Consider the following 25,433-nt stretch of genomic DNA (forward strand, 5'->3'; position numbering starts at 1 on the left):
CATCCAATCGTCCATCATCTTATCCATCCATCAATTCCTCTGTTCATCCATCCATCCGTTCATCTGTCCATCCATTCATCCATCCATTAATGCATTTCTCCATCCCTCCGTCTATCCATCCATCCATGAGCCATCCATCTATCTGTCGATCCATCCCTCCATCAGTCCCTCTGTCCATCCATCCATCCATCTATCATCTTATCCATCCATCCATCCAGATGTTTATCTCAGGTTGGGTTGTGGGGCAGCAGCCTACGTGGGAAACTGAGACTTCCGTCTCCCTGATCACTTCTTCCAGTTCTTCCGAGGCATTCCCGGACCAACAGAGAGATGTAGTGTCTCCTGAATCTTTCCTAAAATCTCCTGCTACTGAGACGTTCCTGGATCACCTCATCAGGGAGGCGTCCAGGAGGCATCCTGACCAGATGCCTGATCCATCTCCTCTGGATGTGGAGGACCAGCGACTCCACTCTGAATCCCTCCAGGATGGGGAGAAAACTCATTTCAGCCAATAAAATTTAAGAGCTTTGCTTGCAGCTCAGCTCCTTCTTCACCACGACAGACCACTGCATTGGTCTGTCGTGGTGACAGATGATCCTCCTCTAGATCTCCCAGTCCATCCTTCCCTCAACCCAAACCATTCTGAGTCCTGAATGTAGTAATGGAGCCAGAGACGTCTTCCTAACAAAGTGAGCCAATAAATGAGGAAAGGAGCTTTCCTCCATCTCTCTTGTGTTCATAAGTTAACATCTTATATAGATGTTTGGTGCTTCAAATATTCCCACTCGTCAGGGACTCAGTAAGCCGATATAGTTGTTTTTGGCCTCCTTTCGTTCCCCTATGCTCAGGTGGGTCATACTAAAAGGTGTAAACAATCTGGAAGCCTCTGTGGGTTTGAGGATTTCTTTAATACAAGTTAGCGAAGCAAGCCTGTATATGCAGTTTTTATACAGATTACAATACAGTATAAGTTCTCACAGGGCATTTTAGCATCAAACCAGCTGAGATTTATTTAACTGGTTTGCTTTTGCCTCTATTTCTACTTTTAAGGCACATCAACCAAATTGACACCAAACTAAAAGGCTCCTTTTCTGCATTTCCACAAACATTTAAAGAAATAATCTTGCTGCTCTGCTGATGCAGGAACAAAATCACTCAAATTTTGGCAATGTGTCTCTTTCATACAGGGCTGTGCTGAGCTGACATTGTTATAAAACAGCCATAAAATAAAGTTTTATTAATCCAAAATGCTGATTTGTGTTCATCTGATTGTATTGAGCAAGTTTAAAAACACATTTTAAACGATAACAACTCCTTCAACGTTTCTCACGCTGAACTCTGGGAGCTGTGACGATGTTTACAACGTAAAACAACTGAAACAACAACAGAAATACGATGCTGGGAGGAATAATCAGAAGGGATCAGACGCACAAGGGCCGACAGCCTGATCACCCACAGTTTATGCCACAGTGTTCGCTTTTCTGTACAGTCTGACATGAAAATTACACGTGACCTCTTCCATCTGGCGTCTCGACACCCCCACTGTTCCTGCTCCCGTCTGTCCGATTCCATGTCTTCATGACACAAGAACGACATGCCAAATGTTTCATTTACAGATCATGTTGACTTTTTTCCAAGACCAGAAGGGATCTTGAAGCCCTCCAGTGAGTCCTGGGATCTCTTCCCACTGAGACAAGCACAAATAAACCTCCAAAGGGAAGACAACTCGGAGGCAAACCAAAGCAAGGAGCTCCTACTGATCAGCGACTCCACACCCGACCTCTCAGAATGAATTCGCTAGAAGCAAAGACTCATTCCCAACCAGCTAAACTGATAGCATGCTGCTTCTCTTGTCCTTTGTTGCTGACAGAGAAGAAGAAGCTTCTGGGTTGGCCATCAGGACTCTGGTTTTCCCGTCTCCCAGGACAGAGACTCAGATCTCTGCTTTACTGAAGTCTGAAAAGATGCAGCAGCTGGTTTTATTAAGTTTCTCTTCACTGTAGCTTTTAAATTATTCACTGAGAATTTTTTCACCCTGTGTTTCTGCACACGGGACGTTACCATGTTTATCGCCTCCCATGTGCGCAGGAATCCCAGTTTGATGTTCGCTGTGTTGGATAAATTATCCAGCTGAGATGTGGAATTTAGATCAGAGATTCAGCGATTTGACCTGATTAAATCTACATGTTAAGGTTTTAAAACCGCTCTGCTCGTCTCTGATGAATTTGTTTTCCTCTAACGATGTAAAAGGAAAACTTAGCTAACAGACTTCTCATCTCGTCCTGCTGCTCAACAGCTGTCTGCAGATCCTGTCAAATTCTTTGTTTCTCTATTCATTTGGTTCAATCCACTCTTTAATGTGGAAATAACAAGTCTGCTTCTCTGACGCTGGCTTTAAACATTAAAGAATCCCAGCGTGGATCCATTTCAGCCGCAGAACTGAAGGATCATACCTGAAATCTTTATTTATCACAAAGTGAAAGATAACTGAGCAGCTCCAATCTTAATGGAAACAGGTTTATTCAGAGAAAATTATGATGATACCAACAGATTCGTCCTTTAAATAATTTGTTATGAAAACGCCAGAAACCCCCACATATTCACACCCAGACCGGGTTTCGTACTGTCGTAAAAACCACCTACTGCTTTGGGCTTCCTGGCCCCCAAAAGAGGTCTTCAGTGAGCACAGAGTTATAATTAAATCCTGCAACCACACGCTGGATAGAAAAGATGGGCGAAGCCGCCATGATGTCACCTGTAGGTTTCTCAAGATGAATCGAAGCTCATTGGGTGGTTCCCATCATCGTCATGTTGGCAGCATCACACGTGTCGTCACTGGGAAAATACAAAAATGTGCGAAGAGGTGGACCCGAGAGGGGGGGCTGTGAGCATGGAGGTGGGGATGATTGACACCAAAGCTTCGAGCTGCCTGTAGCTAAGAGCTAACTTAGCTAACCCAGCGATAACGAAAGCTAACCAGCTAACGGAGGTAGACAGGCTAAACCGCGCTGTTAGCCCGCGAAAAATCGTTGTTGTGCTTTACTCCTCTGTCTTGCTGCCGGTTGTTCCACGCCCGTAATTATGCCGCATGTCAAAATGAAATAAAATCTCAACGGATGAGTTTACATATTTTAACACGGGAGTTGATGGGGATTGACTTCCTCCTAGAGCCCCTAGTGGACGAGGAGGGGACTGCAATTTGCCCATAACAGAGATGTGTTGGGAGTTATGGGACGAGGTCCTAAAACAAATTAACCAAAATCTGCTTTATAATATGTTAAATATCTGCAGGTTTTTCAGACAATCTTTAAGTTTTCAGAAGTTTATCTTCTTAAAATCCTACAGTTTTTACCTAAAACTGGTTTTTATGGATAAGACATGGAGCAACTTTTACTGGACGTTTGCTGATGTAACGTTTTTGTTGTATTATCATCTGCTTCTGGAGGACAGTCTGGCTTCCTTTGGCTATAGGTCAGAAATAAGCATATAACGTGTTAAATGGGAACATACATGTGCATTTTTCATGTTTTGCCCACAGGACGTCCGGTACCACGGAGGTTAATTGGTCAATAAACCAGCTTTTTTCTTTTCCGTAGGCATCATTCATCAGATGAAGAGGGAATATGAAGCAGCTCTGAAGCTCCACAAGGCCCATCTTTCCTTGGCTCAGGAGCTGGGGGACTACGCCGCCCTGGGGAGGGCCTACGGTAACATGGGCAACGCCTACCACGCATTGGGCATCCACGACCAGGCGGTGCGGTACCACCGCCAAGAGCTGCAGATCTCTCTGGAGGTGAATTCCTGCACACTTCACTGTCCTGACACTCTGTGGGAAAACAGAGCTTTAACGTCTCTTTGTGCTTCAGGTGAACGACCGTCCATCACAGGCCTCCACGCATGGCAACCTCGCCGTGGCCTATCAGGCGCTGGGCGCTCATGACCGAGCTCTGCAGCACTACCTTCACCACCTGACCATCGCACGAGAGCTCCGGGACTCTCAAAGCGAAGCGAGAGCCTTAGGCAAGCCCTGCCACAGAGAGATGCGCTCATATTTTCTAATGAAAGGACTCATGAATGGTTTTATAGCCTCTCCTGGTCTTTTCTTCTGCAGCAAACCTGGGAAACTTCCACAGCTGGCGAGGAGAATATTCTCAGGCGTTGCCGTACTACCAGCAGTACCTGGCTTTGGCTCCAGGCCTGCAGGACCTGGAGGGGGAGGGAAAAGTTTGCCACAACCTCGGCTACGCTCACTACTGCCTGGGACAGTACAGAGACGCCATCAGGTGCAAGTCTTATTGCTTTTACTTTACATTGATATTATGAATAAAAAAGGGCTCATTTTTATAGTTTTTTCTGCTTCCCAGATATTATGAGCAGGATTTAGCCTTGGCGAAAGACCTCCAGGACAAGTTAGCCCAAGCCAAAGCCTACTGTAACCTCGGTCTGGCCCACAAAGCCCTGGGAGAGTACAGCAAAGCAGAGGAGTGTCAGAGATACCTGCTGTCTCTGGCACAAGCCCTGGATAACTCACAGGTCGCCTCTTAAAGCTGTTTCCACTCAGCGAGCTGGGGAGTCTTTGTCTTTGCTAACTAGCTGTGATGTGTTTATATCGGTCAGCAGGCGGTTTTCAGAGCCTTTGGGAACCTCGGGGATGTGTGTGTGTGTCGGGGTGATCTCCCTGGAGCTGTGAGGTTTTACCAGCAGCAGTTAACCCTCGCTCAGAAAGCAAGCGATCAGAAGATGGAGGCGGATGCCTACACGGCTCTCGGATCAGTTCACAGGTAATAAAATGGGTTCATTTGTTCTCCAGAAACATTTGGAGAAACATGGGGGGTCTCATACATGTCGGAAACATCTTGCTTGTAGATTGGATCCAGCTAGACAGCTTAAAGAGCATGTTGCAGGTTAGAGCCCTTCTTAACTCGGGATGTAGAGAAATATTGTAGGAACTGAATAAAAACACAGTTATAAATACATTATTTGGGCTTGTGGAGTAGATCCTGTAAGAATTTTACTTCTGCATCTAAAACCGCAGGACAGGAAGTGAAGTAGGAACTGGGAGACGGTGTTGTGCCAAAAAAAGTACCTCTTCCATAAAAAGCAGCCAATTACAAGAAGCGCAGTAACTGCATCTCGCCTGTAGATGGCCTGTATTCATTGTTTTTAGGTGTAATAATAAATACACATTGTTTCCCTGCTCCAACAGCTTGTTCTCAAGTTTGACACAAACACCCATTATTTTAAGTCAGGCGCGTTAGAGGAGGGAAACAACTAAAACCTGCACGACGTCAGCCTGAAGGACCGGAGTTTGACGTCCCTGCTGTGGTCCTTCAGTCACAACTGCACAGCTGCGAAAGGTTCTTAAGGATTTCATGCGAAGATACTGACTGTAAACAAAGCACCAACCGTATTATACAGAAGTTAAAATGTAACATGTACAAAAGTGCATTTTAAAGCTGTGAAATATTTAGACCCCCCCTTCACAGGCCTGTGAATGTTCAAGTTCAAGTTTATTTATATAGAACATTTCTACAGCAGCAGCTGCCCAAAGTGCTGAACAGTAAAGCAACAAACAACACTGCACAATTTAAAATGAAACACTGCACATTGAAAAATAAGTAAAAGTAAAAAAAAATCAAATTAAATGGTTTGGTCCACTGCCTGCTCGCGCTTATGGTTCACACTTTGCTTCCATTGACAGTCTGTTGCACATCACTTAGCAGATATTTTTACATTTAGCTCAATATTTCCAATAGTGGGCTGCTCTGTGGCATAGTGGTTAGCACTGTGGTCTCACAGCAAGAAGGTTGCTGGTTCGTTTCTCAGCTGGGGCGAGGTTTGGACAGTGGCCTATCTGTGTGGAGTTTTCATATTCCTGTGAAAGCGTGGGTTCTCTCCAGGTTCTCCGGCTTCCTCCCACCATCCAAAGACATGCATGTTAGGTTGTCTGGTTACTCTAAAATTGCCCATAGCAGCGTGTGTGAGCATGTGTGGTTGTTTGTCTCAGGGTGTCCCTGCGATAGATTGGCGAGCTGTCCAGGGTGTACCCTGCCTTTCACCCAAAGACTGCTGGGATAGGCTCCAGCTTCCCCATGGCCCTTTATCGGACGAAGCGGTTTAGAGAATGAATGAATTTCCAATAGATACCATTTCTAAGCTCCATGTTCTAATCCTCATGGAGTATGTTCGACAATAAAGTCAAATAAAACCGTATCAAATGGTGTTTCCTTACCTTCTCCTCCACTTAGGCTGCTTCGCCAGCTGGACTCAGCCTTGTCCTTCCACAGCCAGGAGCTGACCGTCCGAAAGGATTTAGGTGATCAGCAGGGGGAGTGCCGGGCCCTCGGTCACCTGGCGGCGGTCCACATGGCCCTGGGAGACTACGCTACGACCTTCCAGTGCTACGAGACCCAGCTGGGCCTGGCGCAGGGGCTCAGGGACGCCTCTCTGGAAGCCCAGGTCCACGGAAACATGGGCATCACCAAGATGAACATGGGGGTTTTTGAGGAAGCGATTGGATATTTTGAGCAGCAGCTGGCCATGCTGCAGCAGCTGAGTGGAAGCGAGGGCCTGCTGGACAGGGGCAGGGCTTACGGGAACCTGGCAGACTGCTACGACGCTCTGGGAGACTATGAAGAAGCCATCCAGTACAACGAGAAGTACCTGACGGTGGCTCAGAGTCTCAGCCACGTCCAGGACCAAGAGAAAGCCTACAGAGGGCTCGGTCATGCTCACAGGTAGGAAGAAAACACCTTGTTGTTGCGTGTTAGAAAAGTTTAGCAACATTTGAACGAAAAAGGCATCTGAAACAGAAATGATAGCTTGAAAGCTGCGTTTATATACAAAACCGTTGGTTCCCGTCAGTCAAAGAAATAACTTTAATCTGACTAAAGTAATGTCAAATAAAAATTCTATGAAATTCAACCAATGAGATGCTCAGTTTGAACTTCAGCAAGACGTCGTCACCACGTCTACATGCTGCCGTGTGATTGGCTGGTCAGATGTTTGTTTTAAGAGTGTGATGAAAACTCAACTCTGTCTTGTTGAGGTTTTGTGCTCTGCTGTTTCTCTCTGGAATGTGGCTGAGATGTAAATGAGAAGAGAAAAGTCACAGATTTATCTCAACAAACTCTTTGATATTGTCGATGATTCATCTTTGAGCCCGAGAGGACACAAACCAGAAACATTTAGCTAAAATCAACCAACTCACTGCATGAAAAGGGCAGGAATCCTGACACACCTGTAGGGGATATTTCCCTAAATATCGGAAGAATCCGAACCATTTCTGCTGCATATTGAGACATGTTTCATATCTGGTGATATATGGACATTACATACTGCATGAGGACGAATATTGTGTCTGATTTTTGTCATATATGATCTCTGAATATGACCTGTGGTCATGTCCGGAAGTATCTGAAAAGGGCCTGAATTCTGACACATCTGTAGCGGATATTTCTGTTCAGAATCTGCAGCATTTCTGGAAAACTTGTTCCATATCTGGTGATGATCAGACGTGCTGCTTTACTAATCCATACAGGTGTGTTTGAAAGAGTCCCTCGTTTGTCTCTGTCTGTCTGCAGGTCCATGGGAAACCTCCAGCAAGCGCTTGTGTGCTTTGAGAAGAGGTTGGTGGTTGCGCACGAGCTTGGTGGAGAAGGAGGGGGTAAGGCTCAGGCTTATGGGGAACTGGGTACCCTGCATAGCCAGCTGGGCAACTACGAGCAGGCCCTGTCCTGTCTGGAGCACCAGCTGGGCATTGCTCGCTCAGCAGCGGTAAGGTTTTACCTGAATAAAACTGGAAACTTCTCATCTGTGACTGGGAGAATGTGGGCGCACGTTGTGCAGAGAAAATGACAAGAAATCTCCTTTCACCGACAGGATAAATCTCTGGAGGCAGAGGCAAGCGATGCGCTCGGAGGCGTTTATCAGCTGATGGCAGACTACGAGACAGCTTTACAGGTTTGAGAAGATTCATAATACCGTCTTTTAAAGGAGGAGTCTGATTTACTTTCAATATTCTCCTCAGAATGCTACGATTGCAAGTTCAACACTCAGACCAGAATGCTATCGCTTATATTGTCAACAGCTTCTCAGGAGTATAGTGTGTAACTGTGATGGTCATGTGATCCTTCAGCTGAGGTTTTCCAGCGTTTCTATCCGTCCAGGAGGTTTACAATCCAGACACAACTTGTAGTGTTTATTCAGAGACTCTAGATGGTAAATCCACCAATATTTGTCACATCTTCATCATTGTGACTACCATGTTGTAGGTCTGCTCGATTATGACGAAAATTATAATCACAATTATTTTGACTGAAACTGAGATCTCGATTATTTAACACAATTATCCAGTATTTATAAACAACGCTGCGCGTCGTGGTGTTCTAGACTCCGTGTCGTGCATTATAACCGTCTAATGTACGGTTCTGAGTTATTTAATCCACTTTTACCGCTTATATAGGAAACATTTACGTTGGCCTGGATGTACGTTTTATACCAAACAACCGCTGTCAGGCTACAACGCGTTTCTCTCATTCACCTGTTAAAAGACGGCTGATCTGAACCAGCTGGTTAACGCGTTGCTATGGTAACGACCCGTAACGGAGGGATGTTACAGTGTTTAACTATGTATAGGAAAATAATGCAGCCAGTTGTCACTGACAATGGTATAAACTATGTTTAGGTGAACTTCCACAACCTACTGCAGTTATTCTACATTGACCTGCAGCCGGAGCCGACTGAGACTGGCCGCCTGGGAGTGCTTTAGGACGGGAGAGGCTCCCGCTGCTCCTTCCTTACAGTAACTGCAGAACAATATGTGCCTTCAAGTCAGTCGCCAAAACACCAGAAAAGTCTCTAATAACTCCAGTAAAAGCTGCTAGATTTGTCGCTTTTAACAAAAAACGTCTCCAGATTTAGTGAGAAAGTCTCCAAGTTGGCAACAGTGTCTGAATGAAAGCAAAGCGGCTGTGGGAGGAGTTTACAGCACAGCGCTGCAACGCCAGAGACGCTCGATTAGCAGCTGAAGACAGCAGGAGAGGAAACTGCAGAGAGAAAAATAATCACACCCTTTTATTGTTATCATCGTTGAAAACCCAGATCGTACCGAGATTAAAATCCGATTAATCGCCCAGCCCTAACATGTTGCTAAGAGACCTCTATTTTCACCTGGACATGATGATGAAGACACTTCCTGTCAGACTGTCCACCAATCAGAGAGCTTAAACTGACGGTAACGTCCAATCAGGAGCAGCCAAAGATCAACAAGTGATGAGAAAAGCAGGAAAATAATGATCCTCTACGGCTGGAATAAAGCCAGGAAGACGTTTGGGATGCAGCTGAGGTGGAGGTGCTGCAGTGAGGAGAGCAGGTAGATAGTAGCAGGAAGATGTGTGGAAACATGGAGACAGTGTGTGTTGTGTGTTTCAGATGTGAGAGAATGATGTGCAGATGAGAAAAAGCCTAGTCACTGCTGATCTATGTGTGTTATTTCTACAAACTTCTGGTTGCTCTTTATGCTGCTTTATCTATTCATCCATTCATTTGACATCATTTTAGCCTCAGAATCTGACAGGTGAGACTGAACACATCACGTCTGTATGGATGACTGTGGTTAAAATTATTCATCTGGTACTTGTAGTTTTTATTTGTTTTTTTAAATGGCAGAAATCGAAAAAAAAAATGTCTTGGAGTTTTAATGTTTAACAAAACCAGTAAAGGATTTCTTGGCTTGATTTAACCTTGAAAGCCTCCAGGATATCATTGTAGTTATTAATTCCCAAAAATTAATCTGTGCTCTATAATTTGAAGTTTTTGGGGGTTTTTTGTATAGAAATGACTCCATTTCAATCACTCGGCAAACTGGGATGTATGAATATGTTGATCTGAACCCTGACCTGTCTCTGCCAGCCATGAAATGAGAAGTTTGCAGGCTACAAGAATAATTTACCTAGAAGCTCCCACTAAGCAAGGAGCCTTGTCCCAGTGGTCGCCCAGACCATCTAGCTCTGATGAATATGCATTCAGCTGCAGTTAGCGCCTGTTAGCTCAGGGCTAGCAGCAGTCAACTTGTTCTGAATTGGTCCCCTGATCTCGATCAAGCAACAGGGTTGCCGGACTCCATCAGCCCTGGAAGCTGAATTTGCACCAAAAAATAATCAAATGGACACGTTATAAAATGTTTAGCCGTTGAAGACGAATGTAGAGTGATGAAGCTCTTCTGCTGCAGTGGCACCAGAGGGCGCTGGACATCGCAGAGCAGACGGGATGTGTGAGGAGTCAGGGTCGAGCCTACGGAAACCTGGGACTGACCTACGAAGCTCTGGGAAACTACGAGCGAGCTGTGGTCTTCCAGGAGCAACACCTGAGCGTGGCGGCACAGACCAACGATCTGACGGCTAAAACTCTGGCTTATGGGAGCCTTGGAAGGACACACCATGCACTGCAGAACTACGCCCAGGCGGTGATGTACCTGCAGGAGGGTAAGATGGGTCTTTTGACAGGCTGGGTCTTTAGTTTGGGATGTTGTCACACATCTAAATTACATTTTCTTTTACAAACACAATGAATTGTATAAAGGCCTGAGTAGTGGCCTGAGCAATGCCAACATGTAGCATAGAAGCAATGCTAGCATGTAGCATAGCAGCAATGCCAACATGTAGCATAGCAGCAATGCCAACATGTAGCATAGCAGCAATGCCAACATGTAGCATAGAAACAATGCCAACATGTAGCATAGAAACAATGCCAACATGTAGCATAGAAACAATGCCAACTTGTAGCACAGAAACAATGCCAACATGTAGCATAGAAACAATGCCAACATGTAGCATAGCAGCAATGCCAACTTGTAGCACAGAAACAATGCCAACATGTAGCATAGAAACAATGCCAACATGTAGCATAGCAGCAATGCCAACTTGTAGCACAGAAACAATGCCAACATGTAGCACAGAAACAATGCCAACATGTAGCATAGAAACAATGCCAACATGTAGCATAGCAGCAATGCCAACTTGTAGCACAGAAACAATGCCAACTTGTAGCACAGAAACAATGCCAACATGTAGCATAGAAACAATGCCAACATGTAGCATAGCAGCAATGCCAACTTGTAGCACAGAAACAATGCCAACATGTAGCATAGAAACAATGCCAACATGTAGCATAGCAGCAATGCCAACTTGTAGCACAGAAACAATGCCAACATGTAGCATAGCAGCAATGCCAACTTGTAGCACAGAAACAATGCCAACTTGTAGCACAGAAACAATGCCAACATGTAGCATAGAAACAATGCCAACATGTAGCATAGAAACAATGCCAACATGTAGCATAGAAACAATGCCAACTTGTAGCACAGAAACAATGCCAACATGTAGCATAGAAACAATGCCAACATGTAGCATAGAAACAATGCTACAAACTTCTGATGAAGGCTGAGTTAGAAATGAGTCACATTTACCCCTGCAGTCATCTGGAGGAAACACTCAGACAGACTTTGATCGGCACATGACCGTCATCTTTAAGAGTTGGATGCCTCAGAATGAGAATGAAAGTTAGTAATGTGTCTGATGCAGGCAAATAAAGTATCATCTCTTGGCCTGGATTTCCCTCGGGCAGCTTGTTGTCAACAACAATGTTTGGTTTCACTTCCTCTCTAACATATTAAAGCAGCTTCCTGGATGCAGGAACACTGCAACAGACTCATAGACTGTGTATAAAAAGATGGGCAGAGCCTTCGTGATGTCACCCGTAGGTTTCTGAAGAGCTGAATTGAAGCTTGGTGGGCGGTTCCTAAGCTAAAGCTAAGTCACGTTGTTAACCGGCTAAAAACCGCGGTTGTTCTACGTTCTTATTACTTGAAGTGGGAGATTGGGTACCTGTCAATCAAAAGGACTTCAACATTAAATTATTTCAAATGGGCGAGTTAGAAAAAAATTCACTCCCCCCACAGTTGTCATGAAGGTAAACCTGACCTATTAAACCTAAAATGGATTTTTGAACCAGGCTGTAAACATATTTATTTCTGCTGTAAACATGTTTATTTCTGCTGTAAACATGTTTATTCCTGCTGTGAAGTTGGTCTTTAAAATTTCGCCCCGTTTTGCAGCCCCTAGTGGATGAAGGGGGAACTGCAGTTTTATGCACTTCCACATAGGCTTCACTTTTAACTGCTGGAGGCTCCGTCCATCTTTCTGAGATACATACATCCTGGTTTGCACAGATGCTTAAAACACGTGTGTCTCTAAAGTCTCAGATCATCTGGATTTAAATTGATCATTAACTCAACAAGCAGTGAGGAACGAGGCTCCAGCTCGAGGTGAAGACGCTGCAGAAATATTCAGATTCATGCCTCCAATTAACCTCCCCATCCGAAACGCAGATGCAGAACATCACAGAGGCGAACAGGCAGAGAGGCGTGAATGAAAACATGATATTTGATGAGATTCGGCTCAATCTGAGTCTAATGAGAGCTAAACACAAGCTGCCTCCACTGCCTGCGCCTTCGCCTCTGCGCAGATAAAACAAACCTGAGAGAATCCACGAACTTTGAGTTAAAATCAGCTGACTGGAACAAGAAAACAGAAGAAACATCTTTGATTTCCTCCGTGTTTCCTCTCAGGTCTGCGTCTGGCAGAGCAGTTGGGCCGCAGAGTAGATGAAGCCAAGATTCGCCATCGCCTCGGCCTCTCTCTGTGGGCCGGCGGGAACCTGGAGGAGGCGCAGCATCAGGTGTGTGCGTGCATGGAAACACACAGTTAATCCTCTTAGGATACACACATCTTCTTCTTTTTCCACCTGATTTTCTTTATTATTTATCCACTGTTGTTTATTACACATGAGAAAACAGAAAATAAGTCACTTCATCTTATTATAAGTTCAGTCATTTTCCAAAGTAAAAAGTTGATTCTTTGATTTCTTATTAGAAAACATAAAAAAATACAATCACATCAGATCTAAGGAGGTAACTTTAAAGCTTCTTTTTATTCAAATTATTAGAAGTATTCAAATAAAATGCAGAAAATTATGTTTGAAAAGCAAAACACATGAAAACTGTTGTTAGAAATTCTTCTACATGACCTATCAGCTTCTCCTGTTATTGTCTAACGAGCCAATCACACGGCAGCATGTAGACGTGGTGAACACGACTTGCTGGAGGTCAAACTGAGCATCAGGATGAGGAAGAGAGCAGATTTAAGGCTGCTGGTCTGAGTTTTTACTGGGATTTCACCAGCAACCATCTCCAGGGGTTCCAGTGAAGAGAAAACTTCCAGAGGTCAGAGGAGACTGGTCAGACTGGTTGGAGATGATGGAAAGACAACAGGAAGGAGTAGAAAATGATGACAAAACATAAATGAAACAGATGCAATTGTAGATTTTATGTAAATAAAGTTGTGGATAAATCTGTTGTTTATGTTTCAGTTTGCAGCCGAGGAGCTTTACTGAATCTGCAGCACCACCCAGTGGTCATCGTTGCTACTGCAGGGTCAGACATCTGGTTCAGGGTCAGACGACTGGTTCAGGGTCAGACTTCTGGTTCAGGGTCTTCTGGTTCAGGGTCAGACTGCTGGTTCAGGGTCAGACATCTGGTTCAGGGTCAGACTGCTGGTTCAGGGTCAGACTTCTGGTTCAGGGTCTTCTGGTTCAGGGTCAGACTTCTGGTTCAGGGTCAGACATCTGGTTCAGGGTCAGACTGCTGGTTCAGGGTCTTCTGGTTCAGGGTCAGACTTCTGGTTCAGGGTCAGACTGCTGGTTCAGGGTCAGACTGCTGGTTCAGGGTCTTCTGGTTCAGGGTCAGACAGGTGGTTCAGGGTCAGACTTCTGGTTCAGGGTCAGACGGCCGGTTCAGGGTCAGACTTCTGGTTCAGGGTCAGACGGCCGGTTCAGGGTCAGACTTCTGGTTCAGGGTCAGACTTCTGGTTCAGGGTCAGACAGGTGGTTCAGGGTCAGACTTCTGGTTCAGGGTCAGACGACTGGTTCAGGGTCAGACTTCTGGTTCAGGGTCTTCTGGTTCAGGGTCAGACTTCTGGTTCAGGGTCAGACATCTGGTTCAGGGTCAGACTGCTGGTTCAGGGTCTTCTGGTTCAGGGTCAGACTTCTGGTTCAGGGTCAGACTGCTGGTTCAGGGTCTTCTGGTTCAGGGTCAGACAGGTGGTTCAGGGTCAGACTTCTGGTTCAGGGTCAGACGGCCGGTTCAGGGTCAGACTTCTGGTTCAGGGTCAGACGGCTGGTTCAGGGTCAGACTTCTGGTTCAGGGTCTTCTGGTTCAGGGTCAGACGGCTGGTTCAGGGTCAGACTTCTGGTTCAGGGTCAGACTGCTGGTTCAGGGTCAGACTGCTGGTTCAGGGTCTTCTGGTTCAGGGTCAGACTGCTGGTTCAGGGTCTTCTGGTTCAGGGTCAGACTGCTGGTTCAGGGTCAGACTGCTGGTTCAGGGTCTTCTGGTTCAGGGTCAGACTTCTGGTTCAGGGTCAGACTGCTGGTTCAGGGTCAGACTGCTGGTTCAGGGTCTTCTGGTTCAGGGTCAGACAGGTGGTTCAGGGTCAGACTTCTGGTTCAGGGTCAGACGGCCGGTTCAGGGTCAGACTTCTGGTTCAGGGTCAGACGGCTGGTTCAGGGTCAGACTTCTGGTTCAGGGTCAGACTTCTGGTTCAGGGTCAGACGGCCGGTTCAGGGTCAGACTTCTGGTTCAGGGTCAGACTGCTGGTTCAGGGTCTTCTGGTTCAGGGTCAGACAGGTGGTTCAGGGTCAGACTTCTGGTTCAGGGTCAGACGGCTGGTTCAGGGTCAGACTTCTGGTTCAGGGTCAGACTTCTGGTTCAGGGTCAGACTTCTGGTTCAGGGCCAGACTTCTGGTTCAGGGTCAGACAGGTGGTTCAGGGTCAGACAGGTGGTTCAGGGTCAGACTTCTGGTTCAGTGTCAGACGGCCGGTTCAGGGTCAGACTTCTGGTTCAGGGTCAGACGGCTGGTTCAGGGTCAGACGGCCGGTTCAGGGTCAGACTTCTGGTTCAGGGTCAGACTTCTGGTTCAGGGTCAGACGGCCGGTTCACGGTCAGACTTCTGGTTCAGGGTCAGACTGCTGGTTCAGGGTCTTCTGGTTCAGGGTCAGACTTCTGGTTCAGGGTCAGACTTCTGGTTCAGGGTCAGACATCTGGTTCAGGGTCAGACTGCTGGTTCACGGTCAGACTTCTGGTTCAGGGTCAGACTTCTGGTTCAGGGTCAGACTTCTGGTTCAGGGTCAGACGGCCGGTTCAGGGTCAGACTTCTGGTTCAGGGTCAGACTGCTGGTTCAGGGTCTTCTGGTTCAGGGTCAGACTTCTGGTTCAGGGTCAGACATCTGGTTCAGGGTCAGACTGCTGGTTCACGGTCAGACTTCTGGTTCAGGGTCAGACTTCTGGTTCAGGGTCAGACGGCCGGTTCAGGGTCAGACTGCTGGTTCAGGGTCAGACTTTCTGGTTCAGGGTCAGACTTCTGGTTCAGGGTCAGACGGCCGGTTCAGGGTCACTCGGGGTCAAACGGCTGGTTTTGGATGAAGCCGCTCTGACTGTTTACACATGTGTGTGACGAAGCGCAGCAGTGTCTGATGAGTGTGAAACGAAGCTGATCTCCTTCGCTGCTGGAGCTTCCCAGTAACACGATACTTGTTGTGTTCCAGCTCTACAGAGCGTCTGCGCTGTTCGAGGCGATCCGTCATGAGATGCAGCACAGTTTGGACTATAAACTGTCCCTGTTTGACCTGCAAACTAGCTCATACCAGGCTCTCCAGAGAGTCCTCGTCAGCCTCGGTAAAGTCGCCCTCCTTGATTTGCTTTCTGTTGTTTGTGTGACAATTCCTCATCAGTGATCCATCTGCATGCATTTGTTCCTCTCAGGCCGCCACGACGAGGCGCTGGCCATAGCCGAGCGAGGACGAACACGTGCATTTGCTGATCTTCTGGTTGAACGGCAGAAAGGAAGCCAGCAGGCAGCGAGCGCTGACCCGTACACCCCCGTCACCGTGGAGCACATCCTGGAGACGGTCAACGATCAGAGGGCCGTGGTCCTCTATTTCTCTCTGGCTGGAGGGTTTCTGTACAGCTGGCTGTTATCTCCCGGCACAGGTACGCAGCTGCAACCTCAGCATCACTCCTGTTACTGCTGCTGGATGCGTTGCCATGGCAACCAGGAAGATGGATAAGAAAGAGTTTGCTTTGCTGCCTGAACCTGAAAAAACAGCAGCTGAAACAAACGCGAGACATCTCAAAGTCCAGTCGGAAGCGCTACCTTCTGCTTCAGGGGTGTCCAACATACGGTCCGGGGTCCAAAACCAGTCAGCCAGGGGTCTGATCTGGTCCCAGTGTAAAAAAAGGCAACTTTAATTCTGAATTTGTCCATGTAAGGTTGAATTCATTATGTTTTCCATCTTTCTGATGCCATCGATGTGACTTCTTCTGTTTGTATAGAAATGGATTGAGGAGACTGGACTGGACTCTGTAATCTGGACTGGACTGGATTGAGGGGACTGGACTGGACTCAGGAGGCTGGAATCTGGACTGGATTGAGGAGACTGGACTGGACTCAAGTGGCTGGACTGGACTGGACTCAGGAGACTGGACTGGACTCTGATCTGGACAACAGCAGGGAAGACGAACCTGTGGTGTGAATAAATGTGTCTGTGGCGTCCTCTAGTGGATGTAGAGGTTAAATAAACAGTCTCCTGTGCAGCAGGGTGACGTTTATCATGCTCGCTCCGTCTCCTCAGAGGACGAACCCTCTCATATCCTTCACATCACCATCTGACATTTGAAGATATTTCTGCTCCAAAGAGAATAAACCTTTGGATTTGAATCACTTTGTTGCCACATGACCTTTCTTCAAAGGCCAGCCTGCTGAGGACATATGCAGCGCTGCCCCTTGTTCTCCACGTCTACCCTTCCTGCTGAACACCAAGCCTTTTTACACGCTGTATTTTCCAACACACATGCAGCGCTGTAACTCACGCCGGCTCTTCTTCAAACAGGGATTGTGAAGTTTAACGAGGTGTATCTGGGAGAAGCCGGACTGGACCCGTCAGAGTTCCAGGATGGAGCAGGGAGCCCGCAGGGTCTCAGTCCGCTGTCTCTGGACCAGTACATCTACAACGCCAGAGAGGCTCTGGGGGTGGACAGCCATTACAGCAGGTAGTCTTTCCTCACATCTGATGCAGTCAGGGTCACGCGGTGGAGGGCGAGGATGCAGAGACAGGGTGGAGAGGCAGGAAAGCACCTGAATGTGCTGCACAGGCAGGATAACGAAAAACACCTAGACTGACAAAACAACACGGAGGAAACATTGATCTAACCATTAAAAATGGCAAAAGCCTGCCCAAGCACCAACCTCCGGCGGTTAAAAGTGAAGCCTATGTGGAAATGCATAAAACTGCAGTTCCCCCTCCATCCACTAGGGGCAGCAAAACAGAGGAAATCCCCATAGACTCCCATGTTAAAAAGACCAACTTCACAGCAGAAATAAACATGTTTACAGCAAAAATAAACACGTTTACAGCAGGAATAAACATGTTTACAGCAGGAATAAACATGTTTACAGCAGAAATAAACACGTTTACAGCAGAAATAAACACGTTTACAGCAGGAATAAACATGTTCACAGCAGAAATAAACATGTTTACAGCAGGAATAAACATGTTTACAGCAGGAATAAACATGTTTACAGCAGAAATAAACACGTTTACAGCAGAAATAAACATGTTTACAGCAGAAATAAACACGTTTACAGCAGGAATAAACATGTTTACAGCAGAAATAAACACGTTTACAGCAGGAATAAACATGTTTACAGCAGGAATAAACATGTTTACAGCAGGAATAAACATGTTTACAGCAGAAATAAACACGTTTACAGCAGGAGTAAACATGTTTACAGCAGGAATAAACATGTTCACAGCAGAAATAAACATGTTTACAGCAGGAATAAACATGTTTACAGCAGAAATAAACACGTTTACAGCAGGAATAAACATGTTTACAGCAGAAATAAACACGTTTACAGCAGGAGTAAACATGTTTACAGCAGAAATAAACACGTTTACAGCAGGAATAAACATGTTTACAGCAGGAATAAACATATCTTATATCTTATTATATCTTATTTTTTTCTCCTCCTTCAATGGGAGGGTATGAATATGTATGAGGACAACAGTACATACTAATGTATAAACAACAAAGTTGTTTTACAAAAGTGCAAATATCACTTCATCTTGATGATTTATTTGTTTCAAACAAAGAAATTTCAATCAAATGAATGAAAATCTCTGCGAGAGAAAGTGATAATGGGCATTTAGATGTAACTGCAGTGAACCAAATCCAGTAAAAAAAAAAACTTTTATCCTCCCTATGTATGAAGTTTCTGACCATTTCCAGCTTTACGGTTAAAAGGATGTTGCTTGATGAAACATCTGAAGTTTTAAACAAATAATCAGCCAGTCATCCCAGCTGATGTTCTGGTCAGCTCTCCTTACCAGCTGCACCACATCGCTGCGTTCCCCCTGCCACGAGCCAGGTGAATTTACATAACGTCTCAGTGTGACCAGAGCGGGATGGACGAATCAGAACCATCTGTTGACCCCTTAGATCAGATGGTTCTCAACCTTTCTGCAACACAATCCCATTTGTAAAACAAATTCCAGCCAATTACCCCCTCACCACTGCAAAGTATTTTTGGTTAAGAAAAAACATTAAATACAGGAAAAAACATTAAATACAGCATTTTATCAATTGTGTTTGGCTTATTAAACTTTAACAGAGCAAAATAATGGCAAATCTTTTGTACATCTCTACTTATCTTCAACCAGGACTCCATTGTCTGCGTTGTCAAGGCGACAGTGACTGACAGATATGATTTCGCTTGTAATGGATGGGGTTTAATTCACGTCGGAATGTGGGAATTTGAGAGGAATGAAATGCTGTAAATCTAAATGTAAATTCAGTTTATGAATGTACACTAACATTTATTGACATATATTCATATTATTTTATTTAAGGATGTTTTAAAGAAAACATAAAAAGATATATTTTAAAATAATTTCACGTGTCCCCTGGAATGCCTTGAAGTACCCCCATTTGAGAAACTGTGCTTTAGATGGAAATGAAAACATAAAAACAAAGAAACATTGACTGAAAACGCTGCTCTTTCTGAATGTTAAACATGCATTTGTTGAGGCTGCAATTTCAGGTGTAACACCGAACTTCCAGCAGACTTAAAGCTGTAGCAGGTAATTTTTCTCAGAGACGTGTTGCTCTGGGTGAAGCGGTTCCTCGTCCTGATAGTAGTCTATACATTCTGTAATCATGAACAATGAGAAATATAGTTAGACCCCTCAGTTTACTGTAAATCTCTAAAAACTCTGACCAATCCAAAGGTTCGGACTCAAATGGAGTATATTTACATATATTTTCCACCTGTTTATGATGGTGCTTGGGCTGGGAATGATGGCTTGGGGGCCACCCTCAGACTGGGATCAGAGAGACCTTACAAATTTCTTTCCAGCATGCAAAACAGCTCGCAGACCTAAAGAAGGACGGTTGTTTATCAGGAGTCTCAAAATCACTACATTAATAGTAACGATTCCAAACCACGGGTCCATGGCACCGACCCCGAGTGATGGAGCGGATCTTATGTCATCAGCTAATAATAATAGCAATAAGAACATGTCATAAATCATAAAGCAGTGTAACTGGGGGATGTGAGGTACAAAATGTAGCCAATATATGTTATGCTATGATGCTAACTAGAATGCTACGAATATTGAGTGTTATTATCAATTACCATCATCAAAGGTTTTTGTTTAGGGGTTGTCATGAGATGCTGTGTTTGTTTTTCCAGACTTTGCTCCAGCAGTGAGACGGAGAGCGAAGCTGGAGATCTGTTGGAGCAACAGTTTGAGGAGCTGAACAACAAAGTCAGCCCAGCCACCGACCCAACAGGCTACCTCCGCATGGTGTCCAGAAACAACCTGTTTAACAGGTTCGACATGATGGTTTGAAAATGAGGAGGGGGGATGGAGCCTGACCAAGATATTTACATATGTCCCCACCCCCATGAGCCCACCACCTACGCAAGGGACTGTAGGGGTCTGGTGTAGTGTGAGTTAGGTGGTAGCTGAAGGCGTGAACCCTGGCGGTACAATCCGTGGCTTTAGAAGCTAGCTCTAGGGATGTGGAACATTGTCTTACTGGTGGGGAAGGAGTTGAAGCTGGTGCCCGAAGAGCTCAAACAGCTCAAATTCTCTTTGTTCACGCTCTCAAACAGTGCTTTAAGTTAGCGCTCTTGGTTAGCACTCTCAGATAACATTCTCAGTTCGCGCTCTCACTTAGCACTCTTGGCTAGCGCTCTCAGTTAGCACTGTCAGTTAGCGCTTTCAGATAACATTCTCAGTTCGCGCTCTCACTTAGCACTCTTGGTTTCGCGCTCTCGGTTAGCGCTCTCAGTTAGCGCTTTCGGTTAGCACTGTCAGTTAGCGCTTTCAGATAACATTCTCAGCTTGCGTTCTCACTTAGCACTCTTCCGTAGCACTCTCGCTTAACATTCAGTTTATGCTATCGGTTAGCGCTCTCAAATCTGTTTTAACAAAAGCTGATAATTTTTCAATTTTCTCAGGTTGCATTTCATGACCCCACGTGGATGTCTATGTAAACGAGCGCAAAATTTCATGTGCTCAAATGTTAGTCGTCACCTGCCTGGAGGTGTAAGTTCTCTAGGAGATGAATGGAGAAGGAGCAACGAGGAGCTAGTTAGACTGTTTGTTTCCATAATAGCGCAAAACATAAATATCACAATAAAAAAACTTATAAAACACCTACATTTCAAAAAACCTCTCAAATATCACAAAAAAGTTTTACCTTCTCAAGAGGTGGTTTTTCAGACATGTTCATAGAAGTTTATCAAAATGCTATCAGGTCGCACTCTCGAGTCGCACTTTCAGGTAAAACGCGTATTGCACTCTGCACTCTCAGGTCGTACTTTCGTATAGTACTCTGAGCTAACGCTCTCAGATAGTTCTCTAAGGTCGCACTTTGAAGTAACATTTTCATATCAAACTCTTCGCTGTCTCAGATCGTGCTCTCAGGTCACACTCTTGGTTAGAGCTCTCAGTTTACGCTCTCAGTTAGCACTCTCACTGAGCGCTCTCAGTTCATGCTATTGGTTAGCGCTCTTGGTTAGTGCTCTCACTCTTCGCAGTCTCTGATCGCACTCTCAAGTTGCACTCTCACGTTGCACTTAGATTTCGGATTGTACTCTAATCATATTGCAAATGTGTTATGGAAACTTATTTGTATTTACACAACACAGAAAGTGACGTAGGCGGGCCGCATCACCAATTTATTTGAAGTAAAGATGGTTTCTGGATGTTTCGTCAACCAAAGTAGCTGCTCCAAAAAATAAAGTTTGTGCGAGTTGAGCATTATTATTTACCAGCATTATTTTCTAAAAACCATTCAATGGAAACATCTGCAAAACACAATAGTTCTTTTTCATTTTTTTTTTTTTTTTTAAATATTAATTTTATTTTGTGAAAAACTATAATGGAAACAGAGCTACTGAAATTTTTTTAAAAATGAACACAAATCCACCTTAAATCTCAAAATGTTTCCATTCTATTGGATGAAAAATGAGCCACGGGTAATATTACAGAATTATTTGAGACTGGAGTGTGAGAATGACATGGAAAGACCCACCACCCATTCATATTTTTGAGGAAACATGTAATTATTATTAAATCTGCTGGCTTTAAAACATGTTTGGAGCCAAGCCCTTTTGATCTGTCATGACATGGGGGGCTTTTCAGAAAATATTTGGGGTGGCAGTCATTACCAAAGAAAAACCACCACTGACTATAAGTCTGACGTGAACACACAGCTGAGTGTAATTACATATGCTATAATTAGCTTTATAAAATGAAAGATGTGTTGGTTAGGAAAGCTTATGTGGTGATACTGAGCTTGGAAAAATGGTGTCAGTTGTGTTTAAAGTGTGTTTATTCCTTATTGGATTTCCATCCCTGTTAGTTTCTGTGTTCAACATGTGTTTTTATTGCTTTAACAGAAGCTGTCAGAGCATGACGAGTCTGTACAGCACCACAGTATCTCCTGTGAGGGACGGCTTATCTTCTCCTCACTGGCGACCGAGTAACGTTGGCAAACCTCCTCTGAGAGCGCTTTATGACTTACTTATAGCACCAATGGAAGGGGTAGGTGTGTGTGTGTGTGTGTGTTTCCTGGCAAAGACCTATGCTGCGTTCAGCTTCTCTGTTATGAGTGTGTGTTATTGTTTGTGCATATGAATGTCTGCAGGGCTTGATGCACAGCAGCGGACCTGTCGGCAGGAACAGGCAGCTTGTTTTGGTTCTGGAGGGAGAACTCTACCTCATCCCATTCGCCTTGCTCAAGGGCAGCTCCTCTAATGAGTACCTGTATGAAAGGTTCAACCTCATTTCTGTACCTTCGTTAGGCAGCCTGCAAGCTGGAAGCAAGGTAAAAGCACTGCTGCAACAGTCTGGATGTGTTTATTGTGACCTTAGCTCATTGTTTTGGTTGTTTGTGTTGAAACTCCAGCCTCATCCTCGCCGCAGTGGGCCCTTGCTTTGCCCAGATGGAGGCTCGGTGGCTGCGGTTGTTGGGGCTCCTCACCTGCCCCCCAGCGTAATGGACCGCTGGCTGTGGGGGCCGTTACCCTCCGCCCAAGAGGAAGCCCTTTGGCTGGGAGAACAGCTGGGATGTCACCCCCTAACTGGAGCCAACGCCACCAAGGAGCGCGTTTTAGCGGCGCTGAATCAGGCAGAGTGCATCCACTTTGCTACTCATATCTCCTGGAAGCTCGCCGCGTTAGTCCTAGCTCCGAACCAGGAGCACACTGGAGGGGAGGGGCCGGGTCTCCGACCCAAAGAGAAGTCTCTGTCGTCGGGTGAAGCTGCGGATCAGGAGGGAAAGGTTAGGGGTTTCTTACCGAAGAGCCGCAGCAGCCCAGAGAGACTGAGAGGTTCTGATGAAAGGAGCGAGGATGGAGAGACCGTCTGCGACAGCCCGCCGCTTCAGGACTTCCTCCTCACTGCCGCTGATATACTGGACCTGTGTCTCACAGTCAGATTAGTCGTCCTCAGGTAGAAGTTTCCACTCATCCCACATTCAGCAGAGCTGCTTGATGGAGCCATGTGACCTCTGAATCTGTCCCCCTTCAGGTTGTACCCGGAGTCCAGCAGCAGGGTCACCGCCGACGGGGTGGTGGGTCTGACACGAGCCTTCCTCGCTGCAGGCGTCCAGTGTGTGTGTGTCTCTCTGTGGCCCGTACCGACTGCTGCATCCAAACTGTTCACACACACCTTCTACACTGCCCTTCTGAACGGGACCAAAGCCAGCACAGCGCTGACGGAGGCCATGAAGGCTCTGCAGAGCAGCAAGCACTTCTCCCATCCCTCCAACTGGGCTGGTGAGCTGACAAAGCACAAAGAAACACACTCAGCTTTACAGCTTCTATTGGTGTCTAATCGCTTTGTTAGAATAGGGATTTTTATTCTCTTAGAATAAAGGATTTAAATCTGCTTGCCGTAGGTTCACATACATTTTTAATGTGAAAATGTGCTTTTGTTAAGATTCAATTAGGATTTTTTGGGTGGCGATTCAGTTTGGATTGCGTTTCTCATGATTCTTTGGTATTGCTGATTTTTGTAAACTAAAAACAAAAAAAAAATGTACAAGACTTATTTTGCTTGTCATTTTTCTTCATTTCAGTTAGGAAAGAACAAGCCAGACCATTCTGCTGCTTTAATGCCCAGAAAGACAAGTAAAAGATCAATAAAAAAAACAATACAACTAAACAGAAATTAGAACGGAACCACATGACGGGTCTGGAACAGGGTCAGTCTGGACCATAGACTATATATTGGCAGGGGCATGCGCGTCGTCTCGCCCGAAAAATACAAACATGGGAAAGAGGTGGAGCTGAGAGGGGGGCTCTGAGCGTCATGGTGGATGATTGACATCAAGCGAACTCCAAGCGGCTTGAAACTAAGAGCTAACCGAGCTAACCTGGAGATAACAGGAGATGACCAGCTAACGGAGGTCAGCGGGCTAAAGCTAAGTCACGTTGTTAACCGGCTAAAAACCGCGGTTATTCTACGTTCTACTTACTTGAAGCGGGAGATCAGGGGCTTGTCAATCAAAAGGACACGCCCCTAAATATGTTGAATTTCAAGATTAAATTACTTTTGACCGGGTGAGTTAGAAAAAAATTCATACAGTTGTCATGAAGGTAAACCTGGCCTATTAAACCTAAAATGGATTTTTTTTTACCAGACAGTAAACATGTTTATTTCTGCTGTAAACTTGTTTATTTCTGCTGTGAAGTTGGTCTTTTTAACATGGGAGTCTATGGGGATTCACTCTGTTTTACAGCCCCTAGGGGATGAAGGAGGAACTGCAGTTTTATGCACTTCCGCATAGGCTTTACTTTTAACCGCCAGAGGTTTCCGCTTGGTCTGGACTCATCGGACCACATGACAAGTCCAGTGTTTCTGCTCAGAATTGAGAGGAGGCCTGGAGGAACAAACGATTCACCTTATCGATGTTCAGAGTGTATTTTTGCTGCCCTCTAGTGTCTAAAAGCCAGTTGTTGCAGGTCTAACCCTAACCCTGATGTCTTGGTCTGATTTGTTTTCTTTAGGTTACATGCTGATTGGCAGTGATGTGAAGCTAAACAGCCCCATGTCGCTGGTTGGTCAGGCCCTGGCAGAGATCCTGCAGTACCCAGAGAGGGCCAGGGATGCCCTCAGGGTGCTGCTGCATCTGGTGAGACACGTCACTCTCCTTAAGCTCTGCTTATATCACTTTCTGTATGAATTTTCATCCAAAGAAAAAGTACCAAAGATTCACTGATGCAAGCTTCTGAAATGAGACTAATGGCTGATTTTCTTTGGATTTTGTGCACTTGAGGCTTTAAAGCCTCAGTGTGTGAGCATTACTCCTATCTAGCGGTGCGCTGATACAATGCAAACAACCGAGTGGCGCCCTCTGTTGCCTCGCTGTTTAAGGGCATAATTACTACTACCAAACCTGCAGACCCACAAGCATGAAAAAGTCAACATCTTGCACAAGTTGAAGTATCCTGGCAGGTGATGAGGTGCAGAACGATACGTAATTCTGTTTAGTTATTGATGCAGATAAGTTACAAGCTTGTCCGCAATGTATCTGGGTCCAAGCTACTGCTAATAGCGAACGTCATGGTGTGAAATGGTGTGACCAGAGGAAGGACATCAACCCCCCCCCCCCCCCCCCCCCCCCCCCCTCATCTGAAATAATGGATGAAACAGGAGGAAAAACTCCATCATTCTACGGACACAAACGGATCTTTCCAGGAGTGGACGTCCCCACGTTCAGCCCAAGATCAGAGAAACTACAAA

The 25,433-nt window shown here is 45.5% G+C and overlaps 1 protein-coding gene across 1 annotated transcript in view; it reads left to right on the forward strand.

Moving 5' to 3' along the window:
- Positions 1–25,433, forward strand: part of ttc28 (tetratricopeptide repeat domain 28) — a 147,055-nt gene that overhangs the window by 111,265 nt on the left and 10,357 nt on the right. The window contains exons 9-27 of the mRNA XM_079257231.1: positions 3,597–3,793; positions 3,867–4,020; positions 4,112–4,283; positions 4,365–4,533; positions 4,621–4,781; positions 6,249–6,737; positions 7,584–7,776; positions 7,882–7,962; positions 10,232–10,484; positions 12,629–12,738; positions 15,660–15,789; positions 15,877–16,104; positions 17,004–17,163; positions 19,865–20,005; positions 22,085–22,229; positions 22,333–22,512; positions 22,594–23,138; positions 23,217–23,464; positions 24,698–24,822. Of these exons, the coding sequence (XP_079113357.1) occupies positions 3,597–3,793; positions 3,867–4,020; positions 4,112–4,283; positions 4,365–4,533; positions 4,621–4,781; positions 6,249–6,737; positions 7,584–7,776; positions 7,882–7,962; positions 10,232–10,484; positions 12,629–12,738; positions 15,660–15,789; positions 15,877–16,104; positions 17,004–17,163; positions 19,865–20,005; positions 22,085–22,229; positions 22,333–22,512; positions 22,594–23,138; positions 23,217–23,464; positions 24,698–24,822 (3,881 nt within the window). The remainder of the gene's footprint in view (positions 1–3,596; positions 3,794–3,866; positions 4,021–4,111; positions 4,284–4,364; positions 4,534–4,620; positions 4,782–6,248; positions 6,738–7,583; positions 7,777–7,881; positions 7,963–10,231; positions 10,485–12,628; positions 12,739–15,659; positions 15,790–15,876; positions 16,105–17,003; positions 17,164–19,864; positions 20,006–22,084; positions 22,230–22,332; positions 22,513–22,593; positions 23,139–23,216; positions 23,465–24,697; positions 24,823–25,433) is intronic.

The sequence above is a fragment of the Telmatherina bonti genome, assembly GCF_933228915.1.
Source record: "Telmatherina bonti genome assembly, chromosome: 17".
Classification (NCBI taxonomy): domain Eukaryota; kingdom Metazoa; phylum Chordata; class Actinopteri; order Atheriniformes; family Telmatherinidae; genus Telmatherina; species Telmatherina bonti.